The following is a 24,959-nucleotide window of genomic DNA, read 5'->3' as shown; positions in this document are numbered from 1 at the left end:
TATAAAACTGAGGGAAGTAGAAGTTAAGTTACTTAACTCAAATTCACATAGCTGGCAAGTATCTGAGACCAGATATGAATTCAGGTCTTCCTGGCTTCAGGCCTAGCACTCTATCTCCTGCTCCAAATAGATGTCAATATTATATTCATCTTTCTGAAATATCATAGCATTAGCTTTGTCCTAATGTTGTAGTTTATCAAGATCCTTTTGGATCTCTCACTGAATGAGTTTGTTATCCTACTCAAATTTGAGTGACGTGCAAATTTTATGATTGCCAATTATAACTTAATCTAAGTCATTGAAAAAAAATATAAAACAGTATGGCCAAGGACAGATGCCTGGAAAACACTGTTGGAGACCTTCCAAGTTGACATCAAGCCATTCATGACTACTCTGTATCTGATAATGAATGAAGGAATTAAATAAGTTATTAAGAATGATTGATAAGTGATGGAGATAAAAATACAAACTTGAAGACAGTCTCTGTCCTTAAAGAACTTACATTTTTCTTTCTTTTTTTAAAAAGTTCTGAACTTGTCATACACTAAATCAGCACTATTACAGGAGAGACTTGTACAATGAACTGAAAATTTTGATATGTAGAACTTACTGTTTTTTTTAAGTATATAATGAGCTCAATTTGTAACTTTCAAACTTTCTAATGGGGAAGACAACACAAAAATGGGAATGGTGACCAGGAATGGGGTATTTTGGTGAGGAAAGTTAAAGAATAGGGGAGTAAAGGCATAGAAAATGGATTAACATACCCTCCAGAAGCAAGGGAAAAACTGATTTTATTATGGTTTCAAAACTGGAATGAATCTGAAAAAAAATGGTAAGTGGAGGCAGCTAGGTGGTGTAGTGGATAAAGCACTGGCCCTGGAGTCAGGAGTACCTGGGTTCAAATCCGGTCTCAGACACTTAATAATTACCTAGCTGTGTGGCCTTGGGCAAGCAACTTAACCCTGTTTGCCTTGCAAAAAAAAAACCTAAAAAAAATGGTTAAGTGTGAAGACTGCTAAGGATCAAAGAAAAGAGAATAGCATTACTGGAACCTATATGAAATATTGAGCAAAATGAGGCACTTATCAATAAGGCCAGCAAAGGCCCCAAAGCAGGAGCTCTGAAACTCAATAAGTTCAGATCTCCAGGACAAGGTCTCTGGCCTGGCCATCAAGGTGAAAAGAGTGAGAAATCTACCCAAATATATTCATCTCTCAGTCTTGCCTACATGTACTCCATGAGAGACATAATCTGTTATTTTATAAAAATCTGGGTGAATATGTCCATATCATCTCCCTAATCCACCTGTTAAAAAAAAGAAAATGAGGTACCTGAAATGTATGTTAACTGTCTCTGTTTTCTCTTATACCTTAGTACAATTATACCCTAATATCCATTCTGTAGAATTTAGGGTCTGTGGAAAATAGAAGAAGTTATTAGAGTCCTACAATTGAAGAATATAGAATAGAGAACAGCATTGTGTGCCTTATTTGCATGGTGGGAAAGTAATGTTTAGAAATACAAATGAATAAGAGAATATAAATGTTAATTATTTCAAGATTTTTTTAAGACTAAGAGAATTTTTTAATTTTATTTACTATGCTTTTTGTGAGATATTAAGAAGAAATGTGTACAGATATTCATAGTATTTCAGATTCAAAAGAATCATCTCTTCATCAATTTTAATCAAGAATAGCATTTAATATTTGTAGTATGGTACTTTAAATATAAATTTTGGTTACAGGTGGGCCAGAAACTAGTAATTTTCATATTCTCAAGTACATTAATTAAAGTATTATTGATGCAGTAATTCTGCAAAGTGGATAGCTATTTTTAAATTTAAATAAGGGGCATCTAGGTGGCACAGTGGATAAAACACCGGCCCTAGAGTCAGGAGTACCTGGGTTCAAATCCGGTCTCAGACATTTAATAATTACCTAGCTGTGTGGCCTTGGGTAAGCCACTTAACTCCATTTGCCTTGCAAAAGCCTAAAATAAAAAAATTTAAATGAGATCCTATTCCTTGATCACAGGTATCCACATACAAATGTGTCCACTAAATCTGGATCCTTACTAAAAGTGCAAAGCATTTTAAATTCTAGTAATCAGTGTCTTTTACTATACTTCATCAAAGTATGGTAGTAATCTAAGGTTCTGAAAGGCTGTGTCAGCAAGCACCAGCTCTGGCAAGATCTGATCAAGCTAAAGAGCCTCATAGCATGAGCCCAGTGTGGGACTATATGTCTTTAGGCCAAGGCTGATACCCATTGACTAAAAGCCAGCAAATATGCATAAAATCATAATCACAAAAATGCAAATACAGACTCAATAGCTGGCAATAAGGAAGTAAGAAGGCACTGGTTGAGGCAAACAATTCGCCTTACAATAGTCTTGCAGAAATGTCAAATAATGTCTCAATTTTTCAATGCGTTACTTCTGCTAAGCTTTTTTTTTTCTTACACTTCTTTTTAGTATTATAAAGAAGGGTTCTTTAAAAATGGATAAGAGGTTGAGGGAGGTATAGTCATCAGTAAATAAGCATATATTAGGTACATTTAGGTACTGTGCTAAGCTCTGAAAATGTAGGTGGTTAATGAAAATACAGAAGATAGCAATAGGAAAATCGTTTTTAAAAATAAAAATTTACAAGATTACAATTCAACACAATAATCAACTATGATTTCAGAAGACTAAAAAAAAAATACTAATCACCTCCTGACAGAAATGATGGGCTAAATAACACATGTGTTTTGACATGGCCAATATGAAAATTTGTTTTGCTTTTGTTAATACTTAGTACCCTGGCACCCACTGTCTGAAGGCCAGATATTGGTTCTCTGTTGAACTTAAAAGAGTTTGGGCAGTAAGGGCAGCTAGGTGGTACACCAGCCCTGGAGGCAGTAAGTCCTGAGTTCAAATCCAGTCTCAGGCACTTGAGATGAATTAACTGTATGGCCTTGGACAAGTTACTTAAATCCATTGACCCACAAAAAAAAAAGGTTGGGAGAGTCTAGATTTGATCATTGGCTCTAACTCCCACCAATGGTGTTCTCCTAAGCAAAGTGGAGTACCTGTACCCCAGGTTAATTTAACACTTTTTAATAGTTTAGTTTTTCCAAAGAAATATTTAGGGGCAGCTAAGTGTTGCAGTAGTTAGAGTACCTGCCCTGGAAGCAGGAGCACCTGAGTTCAAATCCAGCCTCAGATATTTAATACTTTCCTAACTGTGTGATCTTGGGCAAGTCGCTTAACCCAATTGCCTTGCAAAAAAGAGAGAAATATTTATCTCAAAGGTATAATAAATAACAAATATACAAACAACTTTAGCACTGTTCCAAGTTCCAAGTCCAAAGCCCTCTTTGGGATAGAGTTCTAAGCACCCTGACTTCTCCAGTCAGGTTTGCTGCTAAAACATCCACCTTATAATCCTCGATCTGCCCCCATGGCTCCAACTCCCAGATCCAGTGGTTATTATCTCCTGTGTCTAAAAATTTAAAAAGACAAATGAAACAGATCAAGACATAATACAGTGTATAAAGGAGAGAGGAAAGGACAGTATCCTCTCTTTCATCTTTTTAATTCAGTTCATTGTGCCCACACTAAAGGTTAACCTTCATCTTCTCTGAAAACTGAACAAAAGAAAGCAAGATAGTCCCAGTCTGACAGTTTTAAAGATAGTTTGTTCTGTCTATGCAACCAGTCAAAAGAAGCCTCTATCAATCTCATGATAAGGGAAAAAGAAGAAGCAGAACACCTCCATTGGGCAATCTGGAAATGTGCAAAACAAGCCCCCAAAGATAGTATAACTATGAGAATTTGGCACCAGGGTTTTGATTTTCTTCTTCAGAGTTTGGAGAGGAGAGGGACACAGGAGGAAGAGAAAATAAATGCTTGTTAATTGAAAAGCAAATTTAATTCAAAAATAGAAATCTAAAAAGTACCCTAATCACTTTCATTCATTACATTTTCTTCTTATTAGCTTCAAATATTAGCCTACATTTGCTCTTTTAATCATATATAATTCATTGCAGCTAAGATGCCAAGTCAGATAGTTATTTATACCTCCCAGTATACCAGGAGAAGTTAATTATGACAAAGTTGAATGGGAAAAATCTGGGCTTTTTGCCCCTACTTAGCAAACTTCTTGGCTTTTCATCTTGAACTCTGTTCATGAATCCAACAGAGTAAAAACCTTATTAATTTCCAAAAGTGGAGATGGAAAGGCATCCTAAACCATAGACTAAATTTAAAAGAAATGTGATTTTATTACTTTTCAGTATTATGAGATATAATTTTTTCTGGCATTGTCAGAAATTAATAAATTCCCTGAAGCTAGGTGAAAAGTAGAGTGCCATATTTGAAGTCAAAAATACTCCAGTTCAAATTCTGCCTCAGATATTTACTAGTTAGGTGATCTCTATCAATTTAATTTCCTCATCTGTAAAGTAGAAATAGTAAAAATAAAATAGCATCTATCTTATAGGTGAGACAGTATATGCAAAGTCCTTTGCAAAACTCAAAGGATCACATAAATGCTATCTATTATTGTAGTAAAGTTCCATAGAAATGAATTTTCAAAAGGACTGAAATTTACCCCTTTTTATACTGAAATTTTTTTAAACATTAACCATTTTATATACATCTTTATTTTTATTGCAGATTTCCCTGATCAATATTGAGGAATATATTGTCCATAATTCCACTTCTTCAATAATTCAAAGACTATTGATTACCACCTATGTGCAAGTTGAGGGTTGTACTGGGCATAGTCTTTCATCAAGAAATGTATCACTTTCTTATTGAGTCTAACTGATCTTATTAACAGGATTGTTATGAATATCAGATTATTTGTTCCTATACTAAGGTAACCCTATAATTTATAGATAATTATTCTGTTTCCCTACCTGCTATAAACTTTGATTTTTCAATTTGTCAACATTTAATAGTCCCAACCATCCCCAATGCAACTAATCTGTTGTTCTCTAAGAACTTATAAAGAAACTATCCCTTGCCTTAACTAAGGAATTATTTTTATGCAACAAGCTACATAAAAGTTTACTATATAAAACTATTTCATTATAACTAAATGTTTAAATTTAACATAAGAAATACAGACACACAGTCCTTTCATCTTTGAAAAAGTACTATTATTATTCCATTTATACCATATAACTCTGATGCTATGATCATTTTTGTTGTTGTGATCAATTCTGATCATATTTCAGAGCCTGAGAAAAGTGAAGTGATTTGTAAAGAATCTTAGGGTTTCTAAATTTCAGTGGTAGAATTTGAACCCAGATCTTCCAGGCAGAAAAGAGGGCAATGGAAGGTAATGTTAATTTAATTAATTGATTTAATTTAATTTAATTGAGTTAAATTAATAGTTAAGTAAAATAATATTTATTATGTGCCAGGGTCAAGCAAAACTCAAATTCCCTAATCCCTCCCAAAGAATTTACATTCTAATGGAGAAAGACCACAAATAAAAGGAAGCCTGAAGAACGTGATTTGCTGGTGTAGTTAATAATTTCCCATTTGTAGATCACAATCCCTCTCAGTCTTATGAAGTGGTTTTGGGGACATGCTGCTGCAGCTGAAAAGTCCAACACCCTACATTCAACCCAGTCAAAAGCTTCTGCCAGTTAAACTAAGCTAGTTTTCCAAGATTATATCATAAGGGGGAGGAAAAAGTATCTGTTCAGTGACATGGTAGAGAAAGTCTGAAAAGTCGGAAGTGAAGCCCAGAGAAGAAGAAGATATGACCACAGTTTTCCTCATAATGGAGGGAATATGAAATTCCCTCCCCAATATGGAACTGATTGAATTGATGTGGTCCAGCAAAAAACACAAATTAATGCTATCATATTTAATTGCTTCAACAATCTCTAGTTTATTGGTGTCGTCATTGCTTTCCCATCTGCAACTCATGTTCAAGGTAATCTTGGGGATCTGCTGTTCTGTCTGAAAAATCCATCATCCTGCTTAATCCTATCAGGAACCTCTGTCAAAACTAAGCTAGCTATCCATGATTATGCCACATAATCAGCCAAAGAAAACAAGGATATTTAGACTAAAGAAGATTTTAGGATGTGATAGAGCATGGTCTAATAGAAAGAGCTACTCATTTTATCTGCCACTTCCTACATGAGACCTTTTCTAATCACCACAGATGCTTGTGACTATCCTACATAAGTTACCTTTTTTTGACTTTGTAATAGATTTTAGCTATTTTGGGTGTACCTCTTCCAACATCACTATCCCTTCAATAGAATATAAGCTCCCTGAAGTCAAGGAATGTTTCTCCTTTTTTTAAAAATCTCCAGTGTCTGGAGATTAACACAATATGTGCTTTTAAATGCTTGTTGATTAATTGAGGTCTTTTTCACAAGAGTTTAAATATTGACCCTGTCACTTAAGTGATTCATCATTTAATCTACCTTTTAGTTCAGGTTGCTGATCTATAAAAGAGAAAGATTAGATCAGGAAAGATGATCTAACTCTAAGGTCTGTTCTAGATCAAAGAAGATATAAGCCTATTTGACTGAAGCATTGAATATAGCAGTAAGGTAATATGAAGCTGGAAAGTAGGAAGTTGAAGGTAGTGGGTCTGGAATAATAATTCTTACTCTGGCAAACAGAGGAATAAAGTTCTTTGAATGGAGAAGTAACATGGTCTCAGCAGCATCCCAGGAAGATCACTTGGGCATTAACAGAAAATAAAAACAAATGTCTTTTATCATACTATGATATATAATTAAATTTCACTTTCGTTGTTTTCTGTGCCAAGGTGAACAAACCTTCTATAATCTTATTCAGCATCAATTCTAGGACATTTCATTTCCATTAAAACCTCTGTCCACTACACCACTGTCTATAAAGAACCTGGCTTAGAAAGTTTTATTACCTCTTGTTCATAAACCATAATTTTTCCTGTATATTTTTAAAGCAATAAAAAGGCAGTGATATGTCATGATGCCCCACTTTAAACTCTGAAAATTGTTAATAGCTTTATACTTCTTTCTATGGCACCTTTACCAAAATTGAAACTTATGACTCTCAAGTGAAAAAGCAAAGAGGAGTAGTCAGTTTTTTGTGCAAAGATATCCTATTTGATATATCTAGATTAATAGGCAGAATGGTTATAAAATTTCCTAATAAAAAATTATCTTGGGTGGCTAGATGGCACAGTGAATAGAGCACCAGCCTTGGAGTCAGGAGTACCTGGGTTCAAATCCGACCTCAGACACTTAATAATTACCTAGCCATGTGGCCTTGGGCAAGCCACTTAACCCCATTGCCTTGAAAATTTAAAAAAAAAATTATCTTTCCTGAGTGCCAATGTAACATTTGCCAAATAAAGGATTATAAATAGGCATGAATGGCTCAATCCATAATGACCTTTGGGAAAAAAAGAAAGAAACATTTTTTAATCCCATGACATTTTAAGTTTTATTGATTCCATGTAGATTGTTTTCTAAGGAGTAAACAATAGTATAAAGATAACCAAGTGAAGACCTACTTCTTAAGCTGAGAAGCAAGTAGAGTAATGGATAAAGAATTTATCTCTTAAATAGGAAGACTTTAAGTCTTTCCTATAACATATACTAACTATATTACCATGACCCAGTCATTCAAACTCTCAACAGCCCTGGCAGCTCTCTAAGATTATACATTTCGGTGCTTAGCATAATTTCTGGAACATTGGAGATACTTATTAAATACTCAACTAAATACTATTTGTTAACAGATGTCCATCTGCATTGGTGTAGGGAGGTATCACTAGAGAAATTTTCAGGCCAATAAAATCACAGATCCAAATCAAACCAACAACCACAATAGCAATTAAATTGTACTCACCAATAGAAAGAATTTCTAAAAAAAATGTTCTCTGATCAAAGAAAATACAATAGGAGACTGGGTGAACAGTCCTCTTTCTCTACTTTTAATGGTCCTCTGGAGTAAATTCCAACTGCAGCTGTAATGAAGGGAGTAAAAAGATCAACAAAGCAGTGAAGAAAAGGGAAAGAATTGTAATAAACAAGATAATTAGAGAGGAAGAAAAAAGATGAGAATCCACAGGGGAAATTATTTGCTTAATAAGGAACTTCTATCTTTACATAGAATTTTCTTGTTCCCATTGACCTCAGTAAGTTTTGTACCAAAGGACCTTGCAGTCAGTAATTTTTTTCTTTTTTTATCTTTTTTTATCAGCTGTTTGATATGGTTGGATTCTGAATATTTCTTCATTCCTATAGTGCTTATTATGTGCCAGACAGTGTCTCTTTTGATCTTTTTGATCTTTTTACAGATAAGGAAACTGAGGCAAGAAAAGTTAATTGTTAATTGCTAACAAAGGTTAATTGTTAAATATTGGAACTCACTATTTCAGTGTATTATTAATGGTACTTTCCAGCAAAAGCTTTTAAGAAATAGTTTAGGCACAAAATTCTATAGACAATGAAAACTGATCAGTTTTCTTCCTATTTCTCTGCTTTCCTCTGATTAAAAAGGGTAGTAGATAAGTAACTGGAGAGCTCCTTCCAGATACTTCACTTAAGAAGGGAGTTCAAGGCAGCTTTTTCATCATTTCACTTTGCATGTCCTCATTCCAGGTTCTCCGTCACCCAGATTTTTAACCTCTTTCATATTATCTTCCAGATCCCCCCATTAGACTGGGAGCTACCTGAGGGCAGGAACCATCTTTTCTATCTCTTTGTATCCTCTGTGCTTAGCACAGTGCCTAGAACTTAGCAGACCTTTAATAAATGTTTATTGAATAGCTGATTTATTTCTCAGGCCCTGGCTTCTGACCTGTAGTTTTGGTTCATATAAGGACAGAGGATTAAGACAGAAGAGTTTGCTCCAAGTCTAAATTTATTGAGAGCATCAAGATTCTAGGACATGGCTACAAAGCACCCAAGAAATTTATTTTGTCTGCTGGCAATCTGTCTTTAAAAAAAGAAAAAAAAAAGAAAATCAAAAATCCCATGCATACTGAATGAAGTTTTTAAAAATACTCTTTAGAAAAGTGTGTAAAGTGATAGAATCTAAAGATACAAAATTGAATTGTCAACATTCTGATTTTGAAAAATTCTCTGTCACTTGAAGCTCAAACAGAACTTAAAGGAACTCAAATCTGATGGTAAAACAGACTTTGGGACACTGTTTGAAGGGTCTTGGGTATAAAGCAGAAGTTCTTAATCTTTTTGTTACTCTGTAGGCTCTTTTGGAAGTCTATAGATGCCCATGGAACCTTTCTCAGAATAGTGGTTTTAAATTCATAAAATAAAATAGATAATATTACAAAAGAAAGCAACTATATTGATATTCAATTATCCGAATATGGAAATAAAAAATCATGGGTCTCATTTTGCTCTAAAGAACATTAAATCCCACTTTGGAGTTTTTCTACTTGTGTGACATTGGGCAAATCTAATTAATAATAATGATAATAATAATAATATTGATAATGATAATAACAAAATAGCATTTATCTTGAACATACTATGTTCCAGTCATTGTGATAATAGCTTTGCAAATATTATCTTACTTGATCCTCACATAAACCCTGGGAGATGGGTGCTTTTATTAATTCCATTTTGCTATTGAGGAAATTGAAACAAATAGATTAAATGACTTACCTAGAGTCTCTCAGCTAGTAAGCGTCTGAGATCATATTTGAACTCTGGTCTTTTTGACTCCAGGTCCAGTATTCTATCTACTGTACCACTTATAGCCCCCCTGGTCCTCAGTTTCTGCATCTGAAAAAAGAGTGGGTTGGACTAGATGGCCTTTAGATTTATGTTTATCGATCAATGAATAAAAATCTATTTTAACTGGTTGATTTGGGATTTTTTTCCACAGTTATTAATATTACTCAGCCCAGTTTCAGTGGCACAGATTCCTTTGGATACACTTCATTCCTGGCCTATTCAAAGATTCCAGATATCAGCTTCTACTATGAATTCCACCTGAAATTCCAGTTGGCAAACAATAATTCTGCACTGCAAGACAATCTGATATTTTTCACTGGACAAAAGGGCCAAGGTAAGGTTAATTTTCCCTGCTAGAGATTTTTTTTGCTTTTTTTTTTAAATCTATTTTAGATGGCTTACATCCTGTTTCTTTAGGAAAACTCTTAATTTTTCTTTCAGTAAAAAAAAAATCTGCATCATTACACTTCTTTTTTGCTTTTTTGCTCTCATGAATTGGTAGGTATTGGACACTGAGAATGTGTTCATTTTCTAATAACTAGCTGAAGATAGTCTCCAAGTGGGTTTAATATTTGAGAGTATGTAGATTTAGGTAGTTTAATAATTGAGAGTATGTAGATTTAGGTAGGAGATTTCAGCTTCAAGGAGATGAGCTTATTTGGCATTTCTTTTTTTTTCTTTTAAAAATCTTTCTTCTACTTAATCATAAAAGAAGTATAGCTGTTGCCAGTCTTGTATGAAGAGACAACCTGCCCACAGATGGAAACAGCATTCAATATTACAATGTTGACAGATAAAACTTAGAACAGAACTCTATCAAAGAAGCATTGTGATACAGTAGAAAGAAAATAGAAAATAAGTCAGAAAATTTTTTAACAAGTTTTAGTCACTAGCTAGCACTATGATCCTGGATTAGTCACAACCCCTTTGACCCAGTATTCTCCATATATGTTAAATAAAGGGATTAGACTGGATAAGATAGCCATAAACTAGGGTCTATGGATTTGGTTTTTTAAAACATTTTGATAATTGTTTTTCCATGTAAATGATTTCTTTATAATACTATATATTTTCTTTTATGAATCCAAAAACATTATTTTTTAAAAGACTCCATAGCTAGAAAAACACAAAAAGACTTGAATTTATGAGGGAAGATGTTCTCCACCTTCAGAGAAACAAGATTATAGAAGAAAACAAGCATAGTATGATTTTACATATATGTATATGTATATAAATTTATAGATATCTATGTATCTCTATATAAGGGTGGGAGGGAGAGGGGAGACAGCACAGAAGAAAAGAAAACCAAGAAGGAAGTATAGAAAAGCTGGGAAGCTTTAAAAACTGTGTGTAGTAGTTATTTATTATATAGGTTTTCTTGAAATAGAAATTTATTGTCATATTGAATCCTCTCTTATAGTCAACTGTGTACATGGAAACTTTTTTTCCTCCTTTTTTTTATTTTGTATTTAAGTTTAAAAATTTTTTAGGGGCGGCTAGGTGGCACAGTCGATAAAGCACCGGCCCTGGAGTCAGGAGTACCTGGGTTCAAATCCGGTCTCAGACAATAATTACCTAGCTGTGTGGCCTTGGGCAAGCCACTTAACCCCATTTGCCTTGCAAAAAACCTAAAAAAAACTTTTTAAATACCCCCCAAAATAAAAAAATAGAATCCATAGGTTTCATCAGGTAGTCAAAGGGATTCATAATACAAAATGAACTAAGAATTCTTGAAATCAATGATCTAGTACACTCATATTCTTTTAAGGTATGGAAACTATTCCAATGTGTTTGTTGAGGGTATTAGATTCAAAGATTTGTTTCTAGCCCCTTTCATTTGAGCTTTCTTAGTGAAATTTTATAATTAAAGCATTTGTCCTATATTGCTTTCCAAGAATCTCAAACTCCTCAGTGATATTACCTAGTCTCTATAAGATTATATTATATTATATTATTATATTAATTATATTATATTATATTATATTATATTATATTATATTATATTATATTATATTATATTATATTATATTATATTATTCTCTATGAGAATGGTTTGAGTCAGTATTATTTCTATTTGACTGAATTAGAAAAAGTTAATGAAATTAAATTAAATTATGGCAGAGTGGTAGGACAGTCAAGACTGGTTTCAAGTTCCATTCTGATACATTATGGCTGTATGACCCTGGTCTAAATTTTTAACCTGAAATCATCTACCTAGATAATTCTCTAAGACTTTAAGTTGTAGACTTTAAGTTACCAAAGGTGTTGGCTGAGGGGAATTTCTTCATCCAGGAATTCTCATGTTATCAGCGAAATCACAAATCCAGTCTCTAAGTCATTCCTAGTTAAATTTTATATGTCAACAATACTGCCCAACAGAGGTTCCAATCTTTGTCTTTTAGAATAAATGTCCTTATATCAGCACCATCCTTTAATCTGAGTTCCATTCTTGCCCTATTTGCCCTATCCATCCATCAAACATTTTCCCTTTTTAATCTCTTCTTCTACCAAAACAAAAAATCAAATAACCCTTTGATCCTATATAAACAGACTATTCTGACCTCAACTGCTACTGTCAGATCCAGAAAGAAGTATAAGACGACTTAGGAATGGAGGAAGCTTTTTCCAATCAGTTGCTAAAACTGATTTTACAGATTTTACAAACACTCCTCCTTCCTGTGATTTTCATAGCTATGTATCTATGCTCTTTGAAAATATCATAATCCTCAGTACCAAACAAGAATCACAGTCTAGAGTATATTATATCCAAACCTTTTGGAGTCCTACAGTCTTCTCATTTTCTAATTTCTTCTTCCAAAACCGATATTTCTGCTTGCCTAGGTATTATATAAGTAAATAACTAAATATGAGAAATTCCTATCAAGAAAATATTTGATAGGTCAGTCATGAAGAAAGAATGAGGGATAATAGATACTCCATGTGCTGAACTGGTTTTCATCAAATAGAGAAAGATCCTAAGGGAGACTTCCAGTATATCTGATAGATCTTCTATGAAGATTTATGGAAAAACACGAGCAAAAATCCTACAAGAAGGTTTGCATAAGGTTTGCCCTGTAGCAAACCTTTTTAGGTTCACAAATCAACCATTAATCAATAAGCACTCAGTAAATTCCAACTATATACTAGGTACTTTGGCAGGCACTTGGGGTATGAGTACAAAGAAAGAGTGAAAGTACAAATAATAAAACAATTACTATTAGAAAGGCATATATCAGAGCATTGAAAGAAATTTGGAGAATTACAGATTAAGTGGGTTTTTTCCCCTATGATTGCAGATATACAGTAAATCGACATTTATTACCAATGATAAATTCCTTTTTAAAAAAAATCATTAGGGGGTGGCTAGGTGGCGCAGTGGATAAAGCACCGGCCTTGGAGTCAGGAGTACCTGGGTTCAAATCTGGTCTCAGACACTTAATAATTACCTAGCTGTGTGACCTTGGGCAAGCCACTTAACCCCATTCGCCTTGCAAAAAAAAAAAAACCTAAAAAAAATCATTAGACTTGTGAGAGATAAGTAGCTAGATTTTTATTCAGTATCAACCACTATCAAAGCTCCACAAAGTACCAAAATTACCCCAAAATAAAAATGCAATTTTTAAGGTCTTAAGGATGAAAAGGTAAGAAACGGAAGTATACAAAAAAAAAAAGAATATTTTGGAGATCGAATTTTCTTATTCGTGTGAATTAGTCTGAATTGCAGTTCTACCTTATTCCACCAGAGGGTAGAAGAATACCAGCTAAAAACAAAACTAATCACAAGTAGCCAGAAAATTTTGGCAATTAGATCAAAGAAGGTGCTGAATGAATCTGAAACCTTTCAACTTTGCCTACTATATCACAGGGGAGGAGGAACTATCAACTTGTGTAATGTTAAATCACTGGGCAAAAAAATAGACTATGTGGATAATTTTGAATGACATGTTGATAGAATCATAGATTTAGAGCTAGAATTTCAGAGCTATCAAGTCCAGCCATCTCAGTTTACAGATGAAGAAACCAAGACCGATAGAGGTTGAGTTACTTATACGGAATCCCTCAGCTAATAAGAGCTAGAATTTGAATTGAAGATTTCCTAATGTCTTGCCCAGCATTCTATCACTGAGCTACCTCACTTGATGTTGAATACCAAGTTATTTGAAATAATTTAAGAGTACTTTGAACAGCACCCTGTCTACATTAAGCTATTATTAATGGGACTGTCATTATCCCTTTGTAATTAATAAAATTTTCTGAAAAAACTATTCTTTAACCTTTCCATTTTCCCCAAATAACCTGAGATTATGCCATAATTTAATTGTTATTGTTGTTCCTATGTTTCACTTATCTGACTTTTCTGGACCCTATTTGGAATTTTCTTGGCAAAGTAGTTTGCCATTTCCTTCTCTAGCTCACTTTACAGATAAGGAAACTGAGGTAAACAAGGTTAAATGACTTACCTAGGATCAAACAGCTAGTAAATGTGTAAGGCTGGATTTGAACTCCAGAAGATAAGTCTTCCTAACTTCAGTCCCAGCACTCTAACCACTGTGCCACCTACCTATCCCCATAATTTAAATTTCTATATTAATTAACCTGAGGTCTCTGACAGGCCTTCATGGAAATAAGCATCAGAACTCTTCTACCCTTCTATACCCAGGGGACCCTGGCTTTGTCATCCAAAAACCCAAAGCAATGACCTTCTGTCACAGGTCTCATTTTCCTTGGTTTCTCTTTAATTTCTCTTCCTTAGATTTTATGCCATTAAGTCTCCTAATTCTTTTTCATTTCTTTTGCTGATCTTTCCTTCCCCTTTTCACCTGGGCTCCTTGACAAAAGAAAGGGGAAGCTGGGTATTTCACCTATCTGAATCTTCTCTCTCCATGCATTTTCCTGTGGAAATTGATCCTCAGTCAGCCAGTGTTTACTGATCTCCAACAATTTGCTAAGCATCAGCAGCTAAGTGGCACAGCAGAAAGTCACTGGGCCAGAGTCAGGAAGACTCCTCTTCCTGAGTTCAGATCTAGTCTTAGACATTTCCTAATAGCTGAACAAGTCACTTCAGCCTGTTAGACTCAGTTCCTCATCTGTAAAATGAGCTGGAGAAGGAAATGGTAAACCATTCCTATATCTTTGCCAAAAAAAAAAAGAGGTCACAAAGAGTGTACAACAAAACAATTGAACAACAATCAAACACTACTTTGCTTCTGCAATTATTCTAGGTTTCCTCTTCACTGAATAAGATTGCCCTCTCAAGATAAATTCATCATTTCTAATCTCATCACCATGCTGCTAACTCAAGCCTGGCCTCCACTTCCCTCAGTGTCCTCTCCTCTCTGATTGGAGGACTGAAGAGGGGAACACCAAATTCCTCCCAAAGTCTTCCTTTATAGAGGACAGAAATTAAACTTTTAACTCCATTTTGCATCTCCTTCTCTGACTGCTTTCAGTTCTACAAAACAAGGTATCTTCATACCTGGAGATACCTACTGATATGTCATTTTCCTCCATACACCATTTTCCTGTGTCTTTTTGTGTGTTCTTTTCCCCCAAAGTCCTTGAGAACAGAGACTGTCTTTTTCTTATTTTTATCCCCTACATTTTGCATAATGCCTATTGAATTGCTAAGGATACAAAATCAATCTAGTTTCTTAACTTAAGGAATATAAACTCTAAGGAAACCAAACATATAAACACAAGATTACTAACAATACAAAACATAGCATACCTGCCAAATGAACAATAGTGAATAAAAGTGCCTGTGCCATTCTGCTATCAAAACTTCTGAGTTAACAATTGATCTGTGCCCTACCAATAATACAAAAGAATAGGTTTTTTCCAGGTGAAGAAAATCATTTTCCTGAAAATTTGCTCCACATGACTAGATACTGTAGAGTATATAACAACACACTGCCAATCACTGCCATATGGCAGTCTTTACTGTAAGGACTACACTCAAAGCTTTGAAAACATTCCTTGTCAAATAATTGTATGTTTCTTGTAACTATTTAGTCATTAACTACAACAGGGATAAGAATGCATAAATATTGTGTGATGTTTCCCCTGGGGAAAATAATTGGAATGCAGACAATATCAGCTAGAGTGGAAAGGTGGGAAAGAGATAGTATCACAGGAGCCTACCAGATCAGCCAGTTTCTCTGTCGAATTCTCATACAAATCAACTAGAAGGCAGATGCCTCATTAATATGAGAAACTGGTCAAGAGCCAATTTATTAATATAGCAATTCTCTGGATTCTACTACCCCCTTAGAAGAACTGAAGAAGTGGATTTATGTTCGATTTTCCTTTCAACAAAGAAAAATATCCAATATTTTCTTCTGTAGTCACAGTCATATGAAATCTAACAAGAAGGATCTCTTTGAGATTAATTCAGATTACCAGTTGTAGTATTCAGGAAATATAAGATCTTGACTACAAATAAGGAAATAATGAGAACACCTATATAAATTTTAAATTGTGGAGTAGGGAGTGAATGAAGTTAATTCACATCCCTAACTGTACAATGATGTAAATTTCCAAATTTCCCCAATTATCACTTTTGGGTTAGTTTGAAAACAAGAAACCATGGATGTGAACTTCATCACAAGAATCTATTTTATTTTTCCATTCCTGATATCTATAGTCACCAATACAGACTTTTAAAATCACTGCCAGGTTTTTGTTTTGGGGGGGATTTGCCACAGTCCTAATAAAGGAATGTCAATTATCAGGGACACCTTATAAATGATCCCGCTGAGAAAAAGGGAGTTGCCAAAGGTTAGATAAGCAGTGGAACCAAGATTAAAAACTGGGTTCCTGAAGTGTCCAGAACTTTTTTAACTTTTTATCTTGAAGACCATTACTATTTTCATAGGGATGAATTACATTTAATGTGCCTTAATACTTCCTCATCTACAAGAGAACAGTTTGAAGGTATGATAGCATACATATTAGTAATAGGAGACTTTTGTTACCCCTCTACTATTAAATCTTTCCTTCAGAATAAGTACTCCAGAATATCCAATTTTATGTGGAAATTACAGGGTCAATAGATTAGCAAAGTGAGAATAATCATGCTGTTTCTGTAATGTAATAAAGCATAAAATTAGCCTGAAAATTGTTGAAAGGTATCAGCAGCCTACATTTTGATTTCTTGGAACCTTGAATATCTCCATAAATATCATTCAGAGGGACCTTGGAGATTAACTGGTTCAACTCTTCTTTTATAACTAAGACCACTGAGGCCTAGAGAAGTAGAGATTGGGAGTACTGGTGACTTTTTAACAACTGGCTTTCTGGGGGGAAAATGCACCTATGACACATTTTAAATTTAATCTACTTTATCATGATTTTCTCCAGTTTCTTAAGAAAAAAATCAATAGAATAAATTATCAAGACCTAATTTATAGTAAGTAAATTTTAAGAATTGGGCTGTAGGAAGTCAGCATAAGCTAACTCCACCATACCCTTGATTTAAAATTATAGAGTTAATAAAAATCAATCCATAAATATGTGTCTATTATGTCCCATGAAGGCCCTAAGGAAGGGGAGAAGAAATGACTGGCCCAGACTGCCCTTAAATGGAAGCTTTAGGAGACACTTTTTCCAAGAATTGGTACAATTGAGGTTAATATGAACATATCAACAAATATCAGGATGATGTCACAACCCAAGTCCAGGTCATGTGCTACCTAATTTGTAACTCCATGCTGGGTCTCTTGGATAGAGAAAACAATCTATAATTCTCCATTAAGGAGGTAGTATGTTATGGGGGGAAATAGTCTGTATTTGGAATGAGAATATCTAGGTTCAAATCTCTACTCTGCTCTTACCATTTTAATTACTTTAAGAAAAGCATTTTTAGGGTTATTTTTCTTATCTGAACTTAATACTCTTGAGGTAGCTTCCAGATCAATAATCTATAATAATACCATAATATAGTAAAAGCAATGTAAGCTTCAACATCCCATAGACTAAGTGACACTACCCATTTATAGCTTTAGAATAATCAAATTTATTTTTTAAATTTCATTTCATTTTGTATTTAACAATCACCATCATCTCAAAAAAAATGTAATGAAGAAGACCCTAGAAGAAACACATGTTTGTTAGATTTTTTTAAACATAAAGTTAACTAGGTAGTAATAAATTGCTCTATTTTTGACCCCTTCAGTTGTACTCTTGCTGCCCACTGTGCAAATTTAAGATGCTTTTATTAGTGCTCTTTTACATATCCTGTCATAGCCTCTTTGCTAATATTTTATTCAATATTTTTATCAACATTCATTAGAATTATATTGACCTCTAATTTTTTTCTCTGCCTCTCCTAGCTTTTGTATTTGGATCATATTTGTTTTATAAAAATAATTTGGCAGGATATCTTCCTTTGTCGATTTTTCAAAATTGTCTAGTGTTAGAATTGTTCTTTAAATATTTGAATACATGTATAAATCTGAATCTTCCTAATCATGATTCTTGATTAAAATATTATTATGTTGTGTTTAGATATAGATGTGTCTAATTTTGCTACTTTTTATTTTTGTATTTGTTCATGAGTATTTTATGACATGGTTTATGATCAGTTTTTGTAAACATGTTCTACACATGTTAGAAATAGGTATGTTCTTTTTTATTTCAATTAAAAAAACTTTGAGCTCTATCAGATCTAACTTTTCTAAAGTTCTATTCAGATCTTAACTCCTATTTTGCTTATCATTTAATTAGACACATCTAAATGTGAGAGGAATACATCAAGGCCCCAGTATTTGTTCCCATTTTTCTTCTATTACAATTAGATTATTCTCAAAATATTTAGTTGTTCTATCTAATACATATATGATACTGGTATTATTTCAGTATTTTAGTGCCTTTCAGTATAATGTAGTTTCTCTGTACGTCATTTTTACTGTTACCTTATCTGAAATAATAATTACTTTAGTGAATTCACCTAAGGCAAAATAAAGTCTACCCCAGCTCTTCACTTTAAACATTATAAATAGTGAAAAATAAAGAAGTGAAAGAATTGCTATTAGTACTAATTTTCTCTAATTGGAATAATATGATACTATTCTCTTTGCTCAAACTTGGGTTTGCTAGGACTTAAGCTTTCTTACTCTTTTTTTTTAATTTTCCTCTTTCTAATCTGTCCCCAATAGATGAAAAGGTTTGTTGTTGAATTTTTTTGCTTGCAACTATTCCTTCCCCTATTTTACTCTTCCTTTAAAAAAAAAATTCTCCATTTTCTCCACTCCTTCTCTATGCCCTTCTATATTACATTATTTGTGTGCTGAACCATCCTTCTCATTTAGATAAGAGTAAAGTTCATGAGATGCTTCCATGTTTATATATGTGCTCCTGAAGTTCTCTATTAATGAAAAATACTGTTTCTCCTTCTCCCTCATTTCTTTGGAAATGTAGTACTTTTTCCCTTCCATTTTTATTTGTTCTCAAACAAAACAGCATAAAATTTAAGGACAAGATAAATTAATTTTTGTTTTATTTTCTCAAAGGAGTTTAATTCTTTGCCCCACTTTACTTCATTATCTTTTCTGAAATTAAACCACTCATCTTCCAATACAGATCTACCCTTTCTCTGCAGCATTTAGCCTTAGAGAGAGTTGTTTGAAGAGGTTAAATAACTGTCTGGTCACATATTAAAATTATCACAACTGGGACTTGAACCCAGCTCTGGTTCCAAGGTCAGTTTCTTATCTACTATGCTGTACTGTCTCTCTATTTCCCTGTATTATTCTATAAATGAATATGAAGGGAAAAGAAAGAAAAGAACATCAATGAAACATTTTTTAAATAAATAGAAAAGAATAGAAAGAAATTCCTAAGGGGACAATTAGCAAAGGAGTTAAACTACCATATTAAATTTAATATATACTTTAAAATTATATAATAAGGATTCATTCTTTCATATACAGTTCTCTGTTCTTTGTATAAGTGTTTATTGATTTTTGTTCATAAAGATTTTTAAAAGATGTTTTTAATTTTAAAAATTTAATTAACTTGAAGACAGGATTCATTTTCTTTTCTCTTCATATCTATATGTGCCTGGAACTTGATAAATGTTTGTTGATTGATTCTTATGTTACCCCACTGCTAAGTCCCGACAGTGCCTCATTGCTCATTTACTGAGACTGTTTTCCCTCGGCACCTTTTCACTAGGTTTCCTCTATCTAGGCATGGTTAACTTTTCATTGACCAGTACCACACTATCCTGGATTCCTCCATTTTAGAGTTCTATATAGGAAACATAGGATCATTAATTTATAGCTAGAGGGGATTTAGAACTTCAAGGTCAAGAGGAGACCCATTTTCAGATGAGGTAACTGAGACCCAGAAAGGTTCGGTGATTTGCCCAAGTCTGGTCCTCTATTCACACCACCTTGTTACATTTCATAACAACTTTAGAGTTCAAATAAAAGTAAAATTTCTTTTCCTCATATTCAGAGATTTCCATTCACATATTATTTCTCACTTGCTAATCATCTAAAACCTGTCCAATCAGTTCTTTCCCTCTCCCTCTGACACCTGCACAGAATAATATCTCTACATTCTTTTTTTTTTTAGGATTTTTTTTTTTTGCAAGGGTTAAGTGGCTTGCCCAAGGCCACACGGCTCGGTGATGATTAAGTGTCTGAGGCAGCATTTGAACTCAGGTACTCCTAACTCCAGGGCCGGTGCTCTATCTATCCACTGTTCCACCTAGACGCCCCATTATCTCTAAATTCAGGAACTATTCACCAAGTATATTCTCCTTGGCTTGGAACCAACTTACTTATCTTCGTTAAAAATCATTGTGGGGGCAGCTAGGTGGGTAGTGGATAAAGCACCGGCAGGGGAGGCAGGAGTACCTGGGTTCAAATCCAGTCTCAGACACTTAATCATCGCCTAGCCGTGTGGACTTGGGCAAGTCACTTAACCCCATTTGCCTTGCAAAAACCTAAAAAAAAATCATTGTGATTCTTTTTGTTGGTTCAACAATGTAAACAGACAGTGGGGGCTCAATGAAGAGGACAGGTAATGTTTTGATCTTTGAGTTTTATCCCAAGAGTCTTGCACAGTAATGGGTAGCAGGCAGCAAATAAATGGGGTTTGGGGCTGGTTTAATTGACTGAAGTTCCAGTCCATACTCTAAAACTTACTGTGTGACTGTGAAAAGTCTCCAGTTCCTCATCTGTATAGTTATGACACTCAGATAAGAGAAAACATTATATGAATAGTAGATAATTTGGCAGATATATTCAAAAATGTTTAACAAACAGTTCTAATGTGGTTTTTTTTAGGTTTTTGCAAGGCAAACGGAAGTGGCTTGTCCAAGGCCACATGGCTAGGCGATTATTAAGTGCCTGAGACCGGATTTGAACCCAGGTACTCCTGACTCCAGGGCCGGTGCTTTATCCACTGTGCCACCTAGCTGCCCCTTTAATGTGGTTTTACATTTAATGTACACTATGTTTTCTATTGTTTTAAGTCTAAACAATCAACAAAACAATAAATCAAGATCTGAATTGTAGTTTTTGATGATTTCTAAATTTTAAATGCTCATACTGAAAATTGGTTTCAGCCCAGCTCTGGCTAATAACTCCATTATGAATAGTGATTTCATTGGTATAAAGAACTCAGGAGGGCGGCTAGGTGGCACAGTGGATAAAGCACCGGCCCTGGAGTCAGGAGTACCTGGGTTCAAATCCGGTCTCAGACACTTAATAATCACCTAGCCGTGTGGCCTTGGCCAAGCCACTTAACCCCATTGCCTTGCAAAAACCGAAAAAAAAGAAAAAAAAACTCAGGAGATAGAAATTCTCTATACCAGTGAAGATGGGCAATTGTCCTGTGACTTAAAGTCTTAAAAATTTGCTAGATACTAAAAAGTTAAGCAACTTAACCAGAGGCGTCTAGTCAGTATGAATCTGCAGCAGAATTGCCCAACCAGCTCAACTTGCCATGTATATTACTCTTCTTTGCTTTATCCACTCAATGTAAATCTTCTCCTTAGGAACGATCCTCATTCTGGCTGCTATAAAATTCATGTACATCTATAGTTAATAATGAAAATACCAAGTAACTGCTTTGAATTATTCTCTTTTGAAATGCTGAATCAATTAAATTTTTAAAAATTCAAGCTTTTGGCACATACCCTCAAAACATCTAAGTTGTAACGGAGTTAATAGAACCCTGGAGTGAAGAATTTAAAATGTGCCTATGTCAGATAGCATTATATGAAATGGTATGACTTTTTCCTCATGAATAAATGTACTAAGAACTTTTTTTCTTAATCTGTCTACTAGAAATGACATAAAACTGTTGTGACACGCACACACAGGAAACTCACCATTCTTGATTTCTAACCTTCTCTTCAACTCAAGATGAGAAGTCTTATTCAGTTCAGTTCAATAAAGATTTATTAAGGTTTATTTTTCTGCCTCCATCCAGAATAGTATAAGTAGGAGATAGAAAAATTGGGACCCTAGGACAGAGTAAAATTAAAAAGAGGAAAGATAGACAATTTTTGATATCATCTATTTCAATCCAACTCACTTGCTTCTTGTGACATCACCTTTCCGATGTCGGGGTTCTCTTTGAAAAAGAAGGACAAGGGCAACTAGGAGGGGCAGTGGATAGAGTACTGACCCTGGAGTCAGGAGGACCTGAATTCAAATCTTACTTGCTGTGTGACCTTGGTTGGGCAAGTCATTTCACCCCATTACCTTGCCCCCCCCCAAAAAAGGACAAACAACAATCTTCATTGTGTTGAGTTGGAGGTGGGTATGAAAAAAATGACATGAGCATACCAGAGCTACAAAACAGTTTGTGAAACTTGATGGGTTAAAAATTTATATAGAATAGAGGAATCTGGGAAGGTTGTGTGGAGGTGGTAACATTTAAGTAAGACCTGAAAGAATAAATAGGAATGATACAACAGGCAATGAGGAGGAAGGAAGAACTGCTCAGGCAGAGAAAACAGAGCAATGTAGTGAAACTACTATGTAGTTAAACTACTAGGAATAGCGATTTTATATAGAAACATGCCCTGGTATGGAACTGGAAACCAGACATGCTTCAGTCCAGTGGTCACTAGCAGGGCATTCATTTATTGAGGGGAGGAGTAGGGGTAAAAATGTAAATTGACAGAGCTCAAGAACAGGCTACATCAATGAGGACATGAGTCCTATCTAAACCCTCACTCAAGACTCTTAGGTTTGTATTCATTGATACCCCAACTTTGATATTAAGAATCATTATCTAGAGCTAGGAGAAGAAGCCCATCTATCCAAAACTCCCCCATCCCCTCATTTTAGAGATGAAGAAACTAAGTGACTTGTCCATGGTCACAACGATAACAAGTGTTCGAGGTAAGATTTGAACCCAAGTCCTCTGACTCTAAAAGCAGTATTTTTTCCTCTTGGACAACATTGATTTACACACACACACACACACACACACACACACACACACACACATACATACATATATATATATATATGTATATATATATATATACATATATATATATATATCATACTGAACTCATCTGAATACTCAAGCAGGGGAGTCAAGTGTCCAATAAAGCCCTGATCTCTGTACTTAAGACACTAGTAGATCACATATCATATACATATTTCTCCAGTCTCTATGTTCAAATCTTGTCTTCGACTTACTATGTGACTTGGGCCTCCTAACATTCAGTTTTCTCATCTATAAAATGAGGATAGCCATGCCATCTACCTCACTCAATGTGAGGATCAGATGAATATTTTCTATATAATTATTGTATTATTTATAATATTAATTATAATTAATTATATATATAATTATACAAATATATAAATAATACTTTATAGACCCCCCCAAAGCATTATATAATCTCCCTTTTCATTTCCCTGTAATGCCATTATACAAAGACAGAAAAGAAACATTGCCTGACTCTGGGCAGCTAACATTCTATTGGATAGACAACTATAAATAAATATTAATTTTTATTCATAAATATCCATAAATAAGCAAACAGAAAGTAGATTCAGAATGGCATGGAGGCACTAAGAACTGAGGGAATCAGGAAAGGCTTCATGTTCCCTGTAGCACTTGAGCAGACTTTTGAAGGAAACAGAAAAGGGTGCATTTTAAGTACATAGATAGCCAGAGCAAAGATGAATTATCATTTGGGAAGACCAACAAGAAGATCACATACCACAGTGAGATCACATATTGCAGGAAGGGTATGTTAGGGATGGAAAGGTATAGATGAGAACTAAGTTGTGAAAGGCTTTAAGAAACTAACTGAAGAGTTTAATAATAATGATATTAGCTAACAATTATAAAGTACCTACTATTTGGCAGGCACTAGGCTAAGCACTATTATATATATATATAGTCTCATTTGATGCTCACAACAACCCTGGGAAGTAAATGTTATTATTATTATTATTATTATTATTATTATTATTATAGCATTTTTTTATAGATGAGGAAACTGACGCAAATAGAGGGTTAAGTGACTTGTCCAATTGTCTGAGGTCATATTTGAACTCAGATCCTCCCAATTCCAAGCTCAGCATATATCCACCCTACCTCCTGACTAATAGTTTATATTTTATTCTAGAAGAACCACTGCTGTTTACTGAGTAGGGGAGCCTTATTGTCTGACTTTCACTTTTGGAAAACACTTTGGCAAATTTGTGATCCTTACTATAGTCTTATTAGGTTATTGATGCTTAGTATGTCAAGTCATGTAGCCCTGTTTGCCTCAGTTTCCTATAAAATGAGCTGGAGAAGGAAATGGCAAAACACTACAATATTTTTGCCAAAAAACCCTAAATGAAGTTATGGAGAGTTGGACACAACTGAAAAACAACTTAACAACAATAAATTATTAGTATTGATTGATATTAATATTATGAGTATTACTGAAGACTTAGAAAAACAATTCTTGACACTAAAGTCTCTGCTTTAGTGCTCTGTCAAATAGCTTGAGATTAGAAATTGATGTTCTATTATAAACAGAAATATAATTTAAGAAGAGGAATTACCATTTGCTTTTCCAAGGATTGTGAGATTGTTTTTCCCATCTGACTTGCATCTGAAACCTTTCATATGGCTTGAATCCCCTGTGAACTCCTTGAAAACAGGGACTGTGTTTTATTTCTCTCTCAAGAGAGTGGCATGCTGCTTTGCATATAGTAAACACTTAAAAAATAAGTTATTTATTCATTCTCATCCTTCTTTTGATCTTTA

General features: G+C 34.2%; 1 protein-coding gene across 1 annotated transcript in view; it reads left to right on the top strand.

The window, feature by feature from the left end:
• Window positions 1-24,959, top strand: part of EYS (eyes shut homolog) — a 430,665-nt gene that overhangs the window by 310,998 nt on the left and 94,708 nt on the right. Inside the window, exon 7 of the mRNA XM_074190004.1 lies at window positions 9,868-10,050. Coding sequence (XP_074046105.1) covers window positions 9,868-10,050 — 183 coding nt within the window. The remainder of the gene's footprint in view (window positions 1-9,867; window positions 10,051-24,959) is intronic.

Source organism: Macrotis lagotis, chromosome 5 (genome assembly GCF_037893015.1).
Source record: "Macrotis lagotis isolate mMagLag1 chromosome 5, bilby.v1.9.chrom.fasta, whole genome shotgun sequence".
In the NCBI taxonomy this organism is placed as follows: domain Eukaryota; kingdom Metazoa; phylum Chordata; class Mammalia; order Peramelemorphia; family Peramelidae; genus Macrotis; species Macrotis lagotis.
The sequence above is the reverse complement of the archived record's forward strand: the minus strand, read 5'-3'. Positions and strand labels throughout refer to the sequence as shown.